At 41.0% G+C, this 17,331-nt stretch overlaps 1 protein-coding gene across 1 annotated transcript in view; it reads left to right on the top strand.

Annotated features, from left to right (window-relative positions):
* Positions 1-17,331, top strand: part of ANKDD1B (ankyrin repeat and death domain containing 1B) — an 83,104-nt gene that overhangs the window by 24,100 nt on the left and 41,673 nt on the right. Inside the window, exons 2-4 of the mRNA XM_082243501.1 lie at positions 308-411; positions 3,580-3,678; positions 7,100-7,198. Of these exons, the coding sequence (XP_082099627.1) occupies positions 308-411; positions 3,580-3,678; positions 7,100-7,198 (302 nt within the window). The remainder of the gene's footprint in view (positions 1-307; positions 412-3,579; positions 3,679-7,099; positions 7,199-17,331) is intronic.

Raw genomic sequence — 17,331 nt, 5'->3', positions numbered from 1 at the left:
AAGGATAGTGCACTTTTTATTGTTTGGTTGGAGCTTGTTACACATCCTACTCGGATTGGTGATTTAGATGCTGTTAACCATTCGATCTAATTCAGTTTTTTATTGTTTTACTTCGTTTTTTGTCACTAAGGTTTACAGTTTTTTTTTTGCAAGCGCACAAATATTAACTTGGTAATTGGTAATGGGAAATAATAGTTTCTGATTTATCTTGCTCAATTTATTATCCAGCTGCAGCATTTCATCATCATTAAATCAATAGACAGAAATCTTATGGACAATATTCACACCTATATTTTATCTTATCTAGTGCTAAAAACTGAAATGGAATTCCATCAAGCAGCGAAGACAAATAATGTGGAAAAAATGACCCAGCTCAAAGAACGGAGAGTGAACATTAACTCTAGAAATGCTGTAAGTATTCGTACTTGTAGCTTGTTGGTAGTAGTGATCTATTGAAGGGTCCCTCTTACGCTAACCTATCAGTCCCAGAGGCGTAACTACAACCTTAAGGGCCCCGGTGCAAGAAACTGACCCCATTCCAGGGCCCTTTCTCATGTTTTGCAGTGGGCCCCCTCTTGCTGTCTTGAAGCCTTCGCATGGTGGTGGAATGCCAGGACCCAGTGCGACCTTTAAGACCCTGGTAGTTCTGCCACTGATGCTTGCGGGCATTTTGGAGCATGTTAGGGAGCACTCTGGAAGATATATGGGGGCACTCTGGCGGTACTAAACAGTACCTGCAGAGTGCCCCCTTACATCCTACTGAGTGCCCCCTTGGGATCAGTAGCAGTAGTGGTTGTGGGGGGGGGGAAATCAGTGGTGGTGGTGGTAGGGAGGGATGGGATTAGTGGAAGGGGAATGAAATCAGTGGCGGTGGTGGGATCAATGACAGTGAGGGGGATCAGTGGCAGAGGGATAGTGGTGGGAGGGATGGGATCAGGGGCAGAGGGATGGGATCAGTGGCAGAGGGATGGGGGGAGGGATAGGATCAGTGGCAGAGGGATGGTAAGGGGGATGGATGGTGGTAGAGGTGATGGGATCAGGGGTAGAGGGCTAGTGGGGGTGGATGGGATGGTGGAGGGATGGAATCAGTGGCAGAGGGATGGTGTGGGGGGGATGGGATCAGTAGCAGAGGGATGGTGGGGGGTGGGATTAGTGGCAGAGGGATGGCGGTGGAGGGATGGGATCAGGGGCAGAGGGATGGTGGGGGGATGGGATCAGTGGCAGAAGGATGGTGGTGGAGGGATGGGATCTGGGGCACAGGGATGGTGGGGGGATGAGATCAGTCACAGAGAGATGGTGGTAAGGGAATAGTGAGGCCCATGGGATGGTGGGAGGGATGGGATCAGGGGCAGAGGGATGAGATCAGTGGCAGAGGGATGGTGGGATGGTGGGAGGATGGGATGGTGGGGGAGGGATGGGATCAGGGGCAGAGGGATGGTGGGGGTCATAAGATGGAGGGATGGGATCAGTGGCAGAGGGATGGTATGGTGGTAAAGGGATGGGATCAGTGGCAGAGGGATGGTATGGTGGTAAAGGGAGGGGATTATTGGCAAAGGGATGGTGGGGGGATGGGATGGTGACACTGGCACTCACTTGTTCTCAGTGTCAGTCGATCCAACTGCTGCAACCTTGGTAGTTCCGTCACTGCTCAGTCTTAATATAAGCCATCCCTATGAAAGCAAAAACCCTTTTGATTGAACACTCATCTGTCCTGTTTGAGGTTGTTCTAGTTTTTTTTTTTCTTCATTACAGAATTTGCAAGAAGATATGTGACATTCTGAGCATTCTTATATTTTGCAAAAGCACAGGGTCAGTGATGTAAAGATAATTTTCCTATTTTGCTTGGGTCAATTTCAACAAATTAGAAAAAAATTAAAGGACTAATTAATATATAATGGGCTGCGCAACTAACATCATATCAAAATTGATTTCAGTGTACCAGCCTGCGGCACCAATTGTGTATCACTATCAGTTCATGCTAACATACAAAAAAATCATTAGCAATTTGACTTTACTTGAGTTCAAAAGGCAGATACATTTGTTTTAGATACAAAAGAAATCAATTTGAGGAAAATAATCTTTCAAACCTGTATTAATATTTACAAAAGGTGTAGTTTATAAATATATACAGGTAGAGGGCAGCCATATTTATTCTTTATGTATTCAAGCCTTGCTTTATGCTTTGTTTGCAATTGTTATGCTTTACTGCTCTTTCTTACAATGAAGGTCTAAAGGGCCATATACACCATACCATACTGTACCACATCGCACACATTGTCTTATGCCTGGTACACAATATAAGTTTTATTTCATTCCACCCAGTGGGCTGAATAAAACAAAAACTGAAGAGGTCGCTGTACTAACCATGCGATGGTAGTACAACGATCTCCCCACTGTGCTACTGTGTTCTGACAGGGGGACTATCCCCGGGCCAGAACATAGCGGTCAGCGCTTGCAACCATTGGCTGATCAGAAGCTGCTGTTTTTTACAGTATGCCGATCAGCTGCTGTTTTTTACAGTATGCCGATCAGCTGCTGGTTTTTACAGTATGCCGATCAGCTGCTGGTTTTCACAGTATGCCGATCAGCTGCTGGTTTATCAGTATGCTGATCAGCTGCTGTTTTTTTACAGTATGCCGATCAGCTGCTGGTTTTTACAGTATGCCGATCAGCTGCTGGTTTTTACAGTATGCCGATCAGCTGCTGGTTTTTACAGTATGCCGATCAGCTGATGGTTTTTACAGTATGCCGATCAGCTGATGGTTTTTACAGTATTCCGATCAGCTGCTGGTTTTTACAGTATGCCGATCAGCTGCTGGTTTATCAGTATGCCGATCAGCTGCTGGTTTATCAGTATGCCGATCAGCTGCTGGTTTTCCAGTATGCCGATCAGCTGCTGGTTTTCCAGTATGCCAATCAGCTGCTGGTTTTCCAGTATGCTGATCAGCTGCTGGTTTTCCAGTATGCTCGTCTCACGACTGGCTTCTGTCGGATGAGGAGCTGTACACACAGGCCGAAAATTAGCCACTAACTAACTGCTGAACCATTCTTTTTTTTCCCCGGTGATTTTCAGCCCGTGTGTACCTAGTGATTGTATATGCTTGAAGTGCATCATGGCATTCTGTTTTAAGCAGGCCACAATGAATGGGTTGCAATACACTTCAACTCATAAAAAAAGGGTCTGTAGCATGTTTTATTTGGAAGCATATCTCAACCCACATTGTGATGTATTGGGGTGCTGCTCAAAATAAATGGCACTACAACTGACCAATGCACGTAAGGGGTGTTACCAAATCGTAGGTGGTGTGAATGAGGTTTTGAATTAGATGACTGTAGATTGTACTTCCTCTGTGGCTGATATCTCAACAATACTATTATGAAATTATGGAAGAACAAGCATGTAAAAAGGAGAAAGTAAAATGACATTGATATAAATATTGCAGTGCCTCACTAAAAACACACTATATTTTCCCATGAACACAAATGTTTTTTTGGTTATTATTGTTATTTGCAAAATGTAAGCTAGACTCATCATGTAGTTTTCCGTACACAAGACAAACTCTTTCTCCAATTTTTTAGCTTGATCGTACAGCTCTTCACTTCGCTGTGGCTGGATGCCATTACCAGGCTGTGACTTTTCTTCTGCACCACAAAGCTCGAGTAGACATTGCTGATAAAGTAAGTGAAGGAACTGCTGTATACATGATGACTCTTGCAATAATAATTATACACTTTTAGGTTTATTCAGCAAGACAAAAAGAAGTACATTACTAGACTTCACACCATGTATCCTGGGGTTGATGATCAATGTTTTAGAGGCTGAATAGAGCCTGGTACACTGAAAAAATATTTTCTGGAGTTTCCAAATGTTCAGACCCTTTGGAACGAGGTACAAAATCTGGTCCACCAACTGAACAGTGTTACACTGGACCTTTTATTAGCCCACTTTTTGTAGCTTCCCTTTCCGCAAACCAAATGGGATAATGAAAACTAATATATAATATTTTTAGGGCCACACAATAGGCAATAGCATATAACTGAAAGTTTTCCGGTCTCTAATTTGACCAAATTATTGCAAGAGTTGACTCTATTCAAATTATGGAATAAATAATTTATTCATTACTCTCTCCCAAAACAGCAGATCAAGTAAGAATCATGGCTAACTAATAAAAAACCTATTTCAGTGAATTTAAGAGTACATTAGGCTATACTGCTGCTCTCTATTGTACGGTACATAAAATGAATTCAGGCATTTACAGTATATAGTACTGCCAAAGTACACATTGTTTTACATATTGTACATTTACACCAGTCCCTGCCTACGATCTAAGTCCTCTTCTCCCATTTACACACTCATTCTAGGGCCATATAGACAGCAGCCAATTAACCTACCAGCATGATTTTAGAGCAGTGGTTCTTAACCTTGTTGGAGGTACTGAACCCCACCAGTTTCATATGCGCATTCACCGAACCCTTCTTAATTGGAAAAATAAAATATGATTTTTTCAAATTCAAAACATAGCTATATATTATTTTAGGTATATATTTATACATAGGTGCACAAAATGAACAAAACCATTAAGAACATGATTTTCACACAAAAACATAATAACGAATATTTACTGCAAATTAGTGTGACTTCTGCTGTTGTCTTTCAGAGACCAGTTCAGAAATGCACGGCTTTATCTTGGCATGTGCCACTCTCATGTCATTATCATGTCTCATGTCACCTCACCCTGGCCTGCTGTAAGGGGGGATCTATATGGGGGACGGGACCTCACCCTGGCCTGCTGTAAGGGGGAGATCTATATGGGGACGGGACCTCACCTCACCCTGGCCTGCTGTAAGGGGGGATCTATATGGGGGACGGGACCTCACCTCACCCTGGCCTGCTGTAAGGGGGGAGATCTACATGGGGACGGGACCTCACCTCACCCTGGCCTGCTGTAAGGGGGGATCTATATGGGGGACATGGACATAGCTTGGAAAACCCCTGCAGAGTGTGGGAGGAAACTTCATTCAGGCAGTGTCCTGACTGGGATTTAAACTGAGGACTCTAATGCTGCAAGGCAGAAAAGTTAACCACTAGGCCATTGTGTTGCCTAAAATACCTTTATATATTCAGGTGGAGATATATGGAGGCATATGTATTCAAGATAAATGAATAGCTTTACAAATGAAACCAGATAAGACAGATTTTCAGGGGCTGACATTTAAAGTATATACTGTATATGCTGTAGCAAAAAGAAGAAATGGGATTGTGGTTTGGCCGCAGCGCAGTGTACCCGCGTTTTTCATGTGGGTTGCAAATGGTTTCCTATAGATTTTTTTGAGTGCGTTTTCTGAAAGTACACCGAAAGATGCAGCATGCAGGACTTTTGGTGTACTTTTAGAAAACACACCAAAAACATGGGACGTAATAAAAAGTCTTTGAGAAATCACAGATAGCCCGCATGAAAACTGCGAGTTCACTGCACTGCACTCGGTTTACAGTTTGGCTGCAGTGTGACAGTGTGAAAGAGGCCTAATTAAAAACCAGGGAGTGGAATGACATTATTTTATCCAATAGGACAGGATTGTAAGATAATGTTGAATATGTCAATGGGTAAATAATTCCTTTCTCTGCAATCTCTAGTCTATTGGCAGGCTGCAGATGGAACTGTTAAGGTGTACAATGTCAATTGTAAATTTGTAGGGGGGGATAATACTGTGTTGAATATCTGAATAAAAATGAATATGGGAAACAGTTACAATGTCTGTGGGATATATTGAATCATGTACTAAATGTATCAATATTGTATTTTTATAGCTTGTAGTAGGTAGTCACATTGAACAGGACTCATTTCTGACACTCAGTACAACTGTGGACGCAACTTGTATAAGTCTAGTTAAATGCGACTAGCTACTATTAGCTATACCATGACCTGGGTAAACGAGAACCTTTAGCGAGTAAAATAATCCCCTCATGAGGAGAAAATTGTGGGACTTAAATACACCCAATGGAATCAATTAAACAACAATATGCTGTATAACAAAAACAGTGTTTGTTATGAATATAAACTAAAAGATTTGTAACTATAGAAACAAATTGTGTGTGTATATATATATATATATATATATATATATATATATATATATATATACACACACATACACACACACATTGAGATATATATCTATATCTCACACAAGATTACATCTGAGATGTAGATTACAGTCACATATGTGCAACATACAATATCACTGTATTTCACAATGGTCGTTCTTTCAGGCTAAGCGCTGCTGTGTACATACAATTAGCATTCAAGGAAATAGATACATCATAGTGTCTGTAAATAATACATTTAAATTGTGGTGTTTCTGCCCCGCTTATACCCATGTATCCTCCACATGCCACCCCCACTTGATATAACGGGATTATATTTTATATATATATATATATATATATATATATATATATATATATATATATATATATATATATTAGATTTACTAGAGTAAATCTTACCTGACGATTTGGAGTGGAGTTGCCATCATCCCTTAATTAAAGTATTAAATTGTAAATCCCTTGTGGTGGGATTTTAGAGGCAACCATACAACTACTAATATATTTTAAAATATTTCATATTTTATTTCTACATGGTTAAAAAATAATTCATCAGTATTTACAAACCATACAAAAAAAATAAATAAAAATGTAGAAAAAAAAATGAAATATTTCAAATATATGAGCAGTTGTATGATTGCCTCTAAGATACCACCACAAGGGGTTTCCAATTTTACAATGTACTATTACTTTAATATTCATATGAATTCCTAATAAACACTGTTTTTAATATATATTCTCGTTTCATTGACTCCAATGTGTGCATTTAATATCCCACAATTTTCTCTTTTGGATGTCATGCGGGACTTCTTATAGTCTTGACTTTCGGGATGACACCATATGGACAATCCTTTTGTGGTCCAGTGCTAAGACAGTGGTGATTTGAATTGCTTTATTATTTTTCGCCTGTGAAATTATTGCTAGTCATGCCCTTGATAACAACCTCAAGTGTTTCATTCCCTTCAATATTCTGAACAATTGGCTTCTTTCCAGCATGGTCTAACAGTCTTGCATTTGGCTGCCTGGTCCGCCGACTTGAGTGTTCTGCAGATGTTGATTAAAGCTGGAGCCAGCCAAAAAGTTGTAAATGAGGTAAGTGTACATGTGGCTGTAAGTAATTGTAGAGCTAAAAAATTACTTGACAATTCAATCCTTGTAATAAGTCAGCACTCTTGATGTTGGGATTGGTGTGGTGAAAAGGGGGAGGGTAGGAATATTATTGGGTTCATCAATGACTCTGGTGACAATTCTGATTCAATACGTTTTTTTTTTTTTTTAAGGTTTGGTAGAAAATTCAATTATGATGTCTGATAAAATGCAATACATAGTATTAATGTTAGCAACAAAACAGCGTGTATGTATGGTAAAATACATATAATCACAGTAACATAGTGGTTATGGATGACAGATCGATTCAATAGTGGTCTGCTACCCCTCTATTTTTTTTTTAAGGTGCTTTTAAGTGCACCTAGAAAATATACCTTTGTTAAGGCATCAGCCAGTTAAAAAGTAATATTAAAATAATTTATAAAAGGAAAAAAATATGTATACCTTATCAGGAAATGTAAACGATTAACCACTTAAGCCCCAGCCCTATTTCGGACACTTTTTGTTTACAAGTTAAAACCAGTATTTTTTCATAGAAAACTACTTAGAACCCCCAAACATTATATATATTTTTTTAGCAAAGACTCTGGAGAATAAAATGTCGGTCATTGCAAAATTTTTTGTCACGCGGTATTTGCGCAGCGGTCTTTAAAACGCCATTGTTTTGGAAAAAATTTGAAAAATCACATTTCAATGCATTTAAAAAATACTAAACAGTAAAGTTAGCCCATTTTTTTTGTATATTGTGAAAGATGATGTCACGCCGAGTAAATAGATACCCAATATGTTACGGTTTAAAATTGCGCCCCCCCCCAAACTACGGTCAATAGAGATCTCAATCTGCGACGCTTTAAATTTATTTAACGGTTACCAGTTTAGAGTTAAGAGTGTAGCTCTTTTTTTTAATTATTGCCCACGCTCTGACAATCGCGGCGATACGTCACATGTGGGGTTTGAACAGCGATTTCATTCGCGGCTCGACTTGCGTATACGTTTTTTTTGTGCGCGAGCTAACGGTGACGGGGGCGGCTAAATTTTTTTTTTTTTCCTATTTATTTTTTCTTTTTTTTAAACTTTATTACAGGTTTTTAAAAAAAAAAAAAATCTGATCACTTTTATTGCTGTCACAAGCAATGTAAACATCCCTTGTGACACCAATATGTAGTGACAGGTACACTTTATGGAGGGATCGAGGGTCTAAAATCCCCTAGACCCCTCCACTACACTTCCCTGTATGTAAAACGCCGAAAACGGCATTTTTGCATACAGCCGTTTTTCAAAACTGCCGCCTTTTGCAGCACAGTAACCCGGAAGTGGCGTCATGGACGCCGCCTCCGGGTTACGTCATCGTAGCCCCTATCGATGCCGTTTCCGGCATTCATCGGGACTCCATCCAGCCGGCGTACGTGCCGGCTGGGTGCTCGGGGCTCCCGGTGGGACGGGAGCCCCGAGCAAAGCCAGGGAAGGCGGCGGGAGGGGGGGCTACGTCCCCTCCCGCCCCCCCCGGGTAACGATTGAGCGAGTCCCGAGCCGCATCGGTCGTTACCGACGGAAAGCCGACCGTCGGCTTCAAACCACGGTACCGGGATGATGCCTCTAACTAGAGGCATCATCCCGGTATAACCCTGCAAAGTGTCCCGACGTACCGGTACGTTAGAATGCGGTAAGTGGTTAATCAGGACAGCAATATCGATATATCAATATATGACAGTGCCTTTAGCCTTCCGGCATGCTAATTGCCATAAAATAGATCAGTAAATATAAACCACGCTGGCTTGTTTAATTTTTGGAGCCGGTTTACTCTGTGTAGAGATTGTTTTAGCCCAATAAAATTATTAATTTAAGTATGGACTACGTAACGATTAAATAGATCATTTATTTATCATCAAGTTGCTAACAATCATATATCTGTATGATTTATCATGCAACATAGAATCAACTTTATGTTAATAACCTATGCTTAAAAAATAATAAATACAATTTCTATATACACTATTAAAAGTTTTTTTTTTTTTTATACCTTAATGCAAAGAATTCATTAAGGTAAAAAAAAAAAAAAAAAACATTTTACTTTTACAACCATTTTAAAGTATATGTAAACCCTTAAATTGTAAAACAATCCATTCAGTTTAAAATAAAAATAAAAGGCAAAACATTTGTAAATGCACTATATTGTCAAAAGTATTGGGACACCTACATGAACTTTAATGGCATCCCAGTTTTGGTCCATAGTGTTCAATATTAAATTGGCCCATAACAGCTTCAACTCTTCTGGGAAGGCTCTCCTAAACTGGAAGGCTGTTTAGGACTGTGTCTATGGGAATGTTTGACCATTCTTCCAGACAAGCATTTGTGAGATCAGGCACTGATGTTGGACGAGAAGGCCTGGCTCACAGTTGCCGCTCGAATGCATCCCAAAGGTGTTCTATCGGGTTGCAGGCCAGTCAAGTTCCTCCTCCCCAAACTCGCTCCTCCATGTCTTTATGGACCTTGCTTTGCGCACTGGCCCAAATCATTTGGTGGAGGGTGGATAATGGTGTGGGGTTGTTCTTCAAGGGTTGGGCTTATCCCTATAGTTCCAGTGAAGGGAACTCTTAAGGCATCAGCATACCAAGGCATTTTGGACAATTTCATGATCCTAACTTTGTGGGAACAGTTTGAGGATGGCCCCTCAAGGCTCGTACACACTTGACGAAAATCGGAGGAAATATCCTCTGATTTTTCTCTCTCATGCTCAGCGGTCATAACCGTTTTTGGTTGACAGTGCATAATGTTCAGAAAATTTCTCGTCCGTTTTTTTTTTTGGAACATTTGTTCCTAGACTTCTGGGTCATCAGCAACTTCAGATCATGCGTGGTCTTTCGTATCTGATTTTTCGCGGACGTACTGCATACACATTAAACGAAAATTGGTCGTCTGGGGACAGACGATAAAATTTTGGTGTTTGTCCCTCCCTTTTTTTTTCGTTGAAAATGTCGGCATCAGCTGCTGAAAGTTGTGTACACACTAGCCGAAAATCGTACGATTTTACCTCGGACGGGAATTTTCAGCAGATTTTCTACTAGTGTGTACCCCACTTTAAAGTTCCTAGATGACTGTGCACCAGTGCACAACGCAAGGTCCATAAAGACATGGATGAGCGAGTTTGGGATGGAGGATGGATAGTGTTACTAGAAGAGTTGAAGCTGTTATTGCTGCAAAGGGTGGGCCAACTCAATACTGAACCCTACGGACTAAGAGTTGGATGCCATTAAAGTTCATGTGCGTGTAAAGGCAGACGTCCCAATACTTTTGGTAATATAGTGTATCTATATATATATTGGGCCTGAAAAACGCTAATAGAAATTGGATAGTCTATTTTTCATTAATTAGAAATAATCATCACTGCCTCAGATCAACAGCAATCACAACTAAACTAGCAAACCATAAGATCCACCCAATCAGATCTTCCTCTCAAATTCTCCTGCAGCAGAAGGTAAGGGTCAAGCCTATGCTACTGACTGACACAACTTAACTTCATTACTGGATTCCTGAGATGCAGAATATGTATTTCAATAAGATATAATGCTAAAGCTCTTTCTTTTAAATAATGCAGTACACATTCCGTTAGATTCAAAAGTGAGAGAAAATGTTATTAAATTATACCTGATTAACAACAATAATTTTGATGGAGTAGAGAACCACACCGGGGGAATGGCAAGGCTGCTTATCTGATGACCTGTTGAGGATGTGCAGAGGATGTGTTGAGGATGTGCAGAAGGAGATTGATCACCAGAGCCTAATGCCTCGTACACACGCATCGATAGTTGGCCGTGAATTTTCGGCCAACGTCCGATCGGCCGATTATCGGCTTGTTAGTAGTATGATGCTTTCGACAACCGACTGCGACTTTTCGGCCGAACAAAATCTGGTGTGCATGCTATAAAATTTTTGTTGGCCGTCAACACAACGGCCGATTTTCCGTCAGTCAGTACAGATTCCGGCAGACAAAAATCAGATGAGCAAGACTGGGCATGCTCAGAGAAGAAAAAACACACGGAAAGTAAACCAGAACATGACATCACTTCTGAAGTTGGTTGTTGTTGGCCGAGAAAATTTGTGTGCAGTCTAGAGCACATTTCAACCAATACAACAACACTGGACAAAAGACGGCCGATTGGTCGGCCGATAATCGTTGCGTGTGTACGAGGCTTTAGATCAAGATAGCATGAGATAAGAGTGTATAGGAGGGTGGTGACCATCGATGGAGTGTGATCAATGGAAGGAGTGTCTTCAAGTGATCATCCCTTTCCCCTCTGAGCTTTACCTTTTGATTATTAAAATTCCCTTATCTGAGGACTAGCCTAGAAAGTGTAGTTCAGAGTATTAGTATCTGCACACCAAATTTTATGTCTTCTGGAATTAAAATTTGATTTTTTTTCCAAATTAACCTTAACTGGAATATTATGTATATTTTTATCCATGGGTTACCCATTTCTGGAATGGAAGATTTTGCCCCCTTAACCACTTGCCGACTGCCTAACGCCGATTTACGTCGGCAGTCAGCCCCTCACAGGCAAAGCGACGTAAGTCTACGTCGCTAGCCTGTGAGGCTCTGGGGAGCGAGCGCGCGCCCCTGGAGGCGCGCTCCCGCTCGCTCACGGACCCCCCCCCGCACGTGTGCCTGGCGGACCCAATGTCCGCCGGGCACTCAGGATCGTCTGTTAGAGCGGGAGAAAGGCAGGCGGCTAATGTAAACACAGCCACCTGTCATTCTCCCCTGTGTAAGAATGGAAATCACACGGTTCAACTATCACGCCCCTAGGGACACACTTAACCCCTCCCTCTCAAAGTTAACTCTTTCCCTGCCAGTGTCATTTTTACAGTAACAGTGCATATGTATAGCACTGATTACTGTAGTAATGTCACTGGTAACCCCAAAAGTGTAAAAAATGTCAGTCAAGGGTCCGATCTGTCCGCCGCAATGTCGCAGTCCCGCAAAAAAATCGCAGAACGCCGCCATTACTCGTTAAAAAAAAAACAACAAAAATGACAAAACATAGGTAGCATAAAACAAATTGGCCTAAAATGTTAAAACATTTTGATTTTTACATTTTTTTTGGGGAATTTCATATAAAAAAATGTGAAAAATATTGTTATTTTTGCAAAATTTACGCACTTTTTTTGTTTATAGCACATGATCAAAAAATTGCACAGGTGATCAAATACCACCAAAAGAAAGCTCTGTTTGTGGGAAAAAAAGGACGTCAAATTCGCTTAGGTACAGCGTCGCACAACCGCGCAATTGTTCGTTAAAGTCACGCAGTGCCAAATCGCAAAATAGGCCCTGGTCAGGAAGGGGGTAAAATCTTCTGGGGCTTAAGTGGTTAATGACATAATTTAACGGACAATTGCGCAGTCGTGCGACACTGTGCCTAAATACGATTGATGTCCTTTTTTCCCCACAATAGAGCTTTCTTTTGGTGGTATTTGATCACCTGTGCAATTTTTATTTTTTGCGCTATAAACAAAAAAATAGCGACATTTCTGAAAAAAAAAACCCAAAAAACAAACAATATTTTTCACATTCTCCTATATTCTCTCCTAACATTCCCCAAAAAAATTGGAAAAATCTATTTTTTTTCATCCTTTGAGACCAATTTGTAATCTGCTACATATTTTTGGTAAAAAAAAAAAAAACGCAATAAGCGTATTTTGATTGGTTATCGCTTTTACAAACTAGGGGAAAAATGTATCTAATTTTTATTTATTTATTTATTTTTTACTAGTAATGGCGTCAATCTGCGATCTTTAGCAGGACTGCGACATTGCAGCGGACAGATCGGACCCCTAATTGACATTTTTGACACTTTTGGGGGGACCAGTGACATTACTACAGTATGTTGTTTACCGGGCGCTCGAGTTCGGCACATCGCGGATTGGGTAGACAGATTATTGGGCGGGGCTGGGGATGACCCAGCGGTCATGGTGCATGTGGGCACTAATGACCAAGTAAGAGGAAGGTAGAGGATCTGGATGGGCTCCCTTAATGGGGACGGTACAGCTCTTTTGGGGAGAAAGATGGCCACCAAGTTGGAGGGGCTTTTAAACTAGGAGACGGGGGGGGGGGAGGGCTCAGAAGTAGAGTCAGTCAGGAGGGAGCAAAGGACAGAAGGCAGTATTAGAGTCCGCAGCGACAGTAGTTCCATAACGTCAATTGGGGGGTCTGTGCGGGAAAACCTCAGACCAAACAGGAATAAAAATAATCACCATTCACTATCAACTTCCACAAAACTAAGAGGGGTGCCAGGAGCCTAGCTAATAAAATGGATGAATTGAAAATGTTAGTACATGAGGAGGACATAGACCTTGTGGGAATAATGGAAACTTGGTTCGACCCCTCATATGACTGGCTGGCCAATATCCAAGGGTATTCAGTGTACCGGAAGGACAGGGTAGGAAAAAGAGGGGGAGGGGTATGTCTCTATGTCAAGAATAATGTAAGGGTGATAGAGAGGAGTGATATTATGGAATGGATGAGTATAGAGGTAGAATCCGTGTGGGTAGAACTACATAGGGAAGAAGTAAATGGAAAAGTAATTGTGGGGGTTTGCTATAGGCCACCCAACCAAAGGGAGGAGGTAGAGCTGGAATTTATATCACTGTTGGGTAAAGTGTCAAAACTGGGATCAGTCATCATATTGGGGGACTTCAATTATCCTGACATTGACTGGGAAGAGGGGACTACTCACTCACAGAAGACCCGTCTATTCACGGAAACCTTACAGGACAACTACATGTCTCAGTTGGTGGATTCTCCTACTAGAGAAAATGCAGTGCTGGATCTATTGATCACTAATGACCCAGACCTAATCTCGGAGGTAGGAGTCCAGGACTACCTGGGCTCTAGCGCTCACAGGATGATCACATTTAGCGTAAATAACAATATAACAAGGCAAGTGGGGAACATAAGAACCCTAAACTTCAGAAGGGCAAAATTGTGTTTAATGATGAAAAGACCAAACTGGGACCAAACCCTAGGAACACTGACCACGGAGGAAAAATGGGAATGCTTTAGGAACATATTAAACAAATGCATCTCGCAATGCATTCCTATGGGAAATACATTTAGAAGAGACAAAGCCAAACCTGGCTGGCTAAACCGTAATGTTAAAAAACTTGTTAGGGGAAAAAAAATGGCCTTCAAGAAATATAAATCAGAGGGCACATTATCGGCTTTCGAGCAATACAAGGAGGCAAATAAGAAAAGTAAATACGAAATCAAAATGGCTAAAATCAACTTTGAGAGACAAATAGCGGAGGATAGTAAAAAGAACCCAAAGAAATTCTTTAAATATATCAACAGCAAAAAAACTAGGGCAGAGCATATTGCACACATAATTAACGATGATGGGAGGATGGTTACAGAGGACACTGAAAAAGCAATCGTGCTAAACGCTTTTTTCTCCGATGCGGTATACTCCGATACTTCCGGTCTCGGCCGTAGACCGGAAGTGACGTCACCACGGCTTCTCGGCGGTCCTGTGTTTGTTCTACGCATCTTCCTGTATCTAACTGTAAGTTATATGCATTTTTTGATTAAATCTTACCCTGATTTACTGCACCGTGAGAGTTTCCCTCTTATATTTCAATCGCAATGAGTGAATGTCCCAGAAATTGATGACATACTTTACCATTGCTGATACCCATATATTTATACCTTGAGGCACTGCATATTGTTTGGAGAATACCATAAGATTGTCGGCATATATAAGCATTATACTTACTGGAGAAGATCAAGAGGTCCTATATGGTGAACAATTGCACCTAAACGCTCATTTGAGTATTAATGGAGGTGAGCGGCCATTACAACTAATGCTGGATTTTTTAGCTCACCTACCACTGCACCTGGCTGTCACCAGAATTATTGTTTTATCTTTTTAGCCACTTGATCTGTTTATGGACGTTTGAGCACTTTATTTATTCACTGGAATCATCTTTTTATAGTCACTGTATTTTTCTATGGACTTTTTAGCACTTTATTTATTCACGTTTAATATCAGCACTTGTATACATTAGCACATGAATATATCTATACATACATTTTATTGAGACTTTCTGGATTTATATTGTTATTGTTTCATCAATATCTTCATTATATTTCACATTTGGATTTATATTTTGTCTATATTTATTTTATGTAGCTGAATCACCGTCACATTTTCATCTACTGGTACTTAGCAGTTTATCACCATTTCTGCACTTACTCAGCACTTATCACTTTATTATATCTATAGTATATTTTTTATGTATTTATTTTATCTATTTATGACCGTTGACTGATTATTGTATCTTTCACTGCGGATATTTATTGTGATTTGATTATATTGCTGCATCATCATTTTTTTTTTTTTTACTACATCTGTTACTACGTGTTTTATGTATTTGTTCTTCCATTATTGGGTGGTCCATCATCTTTAAGGATCTGAGCGCTGATTCTCTCTATTTCATATATAAACAGCATTGATATTGTACAGGTATGGTATTATAAAAGCTCTGCAATGTCGTCATTGCCTCTACTTTGGGTTTTTTCCTGTCTTGTATATACAGCACACCGCACTGCTCTCCTGGCTTTATTTTCAGTCTGAGAGCACCTGTGGATGATGTCACAGGAAGCAGGGAGATATGTATCACAGGATGGGGTCTGTCAGGTGCCAAGCGATGGCGTAAACAGTCTTGGAAGTCTGCAGAGGAAAGGACTTTTCTCCCTCTCTCTCTGTCGTCCTGCCAGGTAAAGACTTGTTGCTGTTGCCCCCCTGCTATGCAGTGTGTTCCTAGAGATCGGACTGTTGTTTTCTCAGATTCTGACTGTGTCTCTTGTCTGCCTCTGGCTGTGCTGTCCTGGCTCCCCTACTATGCTGCGTACTCCTGTGGGTTTGACAGTCTAAAGCTGGATACACACTATCCAACTTTTGTGGATAGATTTCCTTCAGATTTACCTTTTCTATGTAGTGTAAGGGCCTGCCAGATTGCATACAAATTGAAAGTGTTTAGGTTTGACCTCATATTATATGGTTTTGGTAAGTCTAAAGGAAAAAGTCTTCAGAAAATCTTATAGTGTGTGTGGCCCATAACTGGTTTTGTCTCTGACTGTGTCTCCTGTCTGCCTCTGGATAGGCTGCCTGAGCTCACCTGCTGCTGATTCTGAAGTAAGTGGATGAAGGCAGATGGGTCTTAAAGAGACAGTGTACATCTTTTTTTTTTGGTGAGAGCTAATATGATTTTCTCCATATAATTTGTGCAAATATGAGCTTGCCACACCTGTTAGTGGCACAGAAGACTGGCAAAGGTAGGAGGGGGCAACATGGGACATGTTTTGAAAAGGGTGTTCAAGGACTGCAAATCATGATGTTTTGCATTATTTTAGGAGCAGAAACCCTGAATGCAAATGCTCCAAAAAACATAAGACCCACCAACAATCATCTTATCCTGCCCAGGACAATCCACATCCCACAGAGTCCTCCACAGGGCAGCTTTCATGCTCCCCAAGCACCCAATTTGGCACTGGATCACATGCGTTTTATGTCAGCATGATAGGAAATGCCTAACCCAGCTCAGGGTGCATTTTGGGCCTGCATGCAGTCTGCAATGGCAGAGAAATTAAATTGCACAGATTGCCTCACAAGGATGTGGATGTTCAAAATTCTAAGCCCTATTAAGGAGGCTATAGCAAAAAGTATGCTGCAAATTCCCACACCACAAGCAACACAAAAAAGAGTGTAAGAGTTGAAGGATGGATGAAGAAAGGTCAGGTGCACATACTTTTGATTTCAATCTCCTTTAGTACCAGGGGCCAGATGCCCTACCACCGCAAAAAGCATGTCGATTTTTCCAAGGGCCTTCTTTTCCCATAATGACAGGACGTAAAGAGCTTGTTGACGAAGAATGGCAGAGACTTAATCGGAAGACCAATTTACAGTAACAGGTTCTCTAAGCTTTATCCAAAAAGGAGGCTGATACATGTTATGCACTGCACTTGCAGGGGTGGATGCTGCCCTCCAGTGTCTAGCGCAGGGATTCTCAAAATACGGCCCTCCAGCTGTTGCGGAATTACACATCCCATGAGGCTTTGTAAAACT

The sequence above is a fragment of the Pelophylax lessonae genome (assembly GCF_965119305.1).
Source record: "Pelophylax lessonae genome assembly, chromosome: 1".
NCBI lineage: Eukaryota > Metazoa > Chordata > Amphibia > Anura > Ranidae > Pelophylax > Pelophylax lessonae.
The sequence above is the reverse complement of the archived record's forward strand: the minus strand, read 5'-3'. Positions and strand labels throughout refer to the sequence as shown.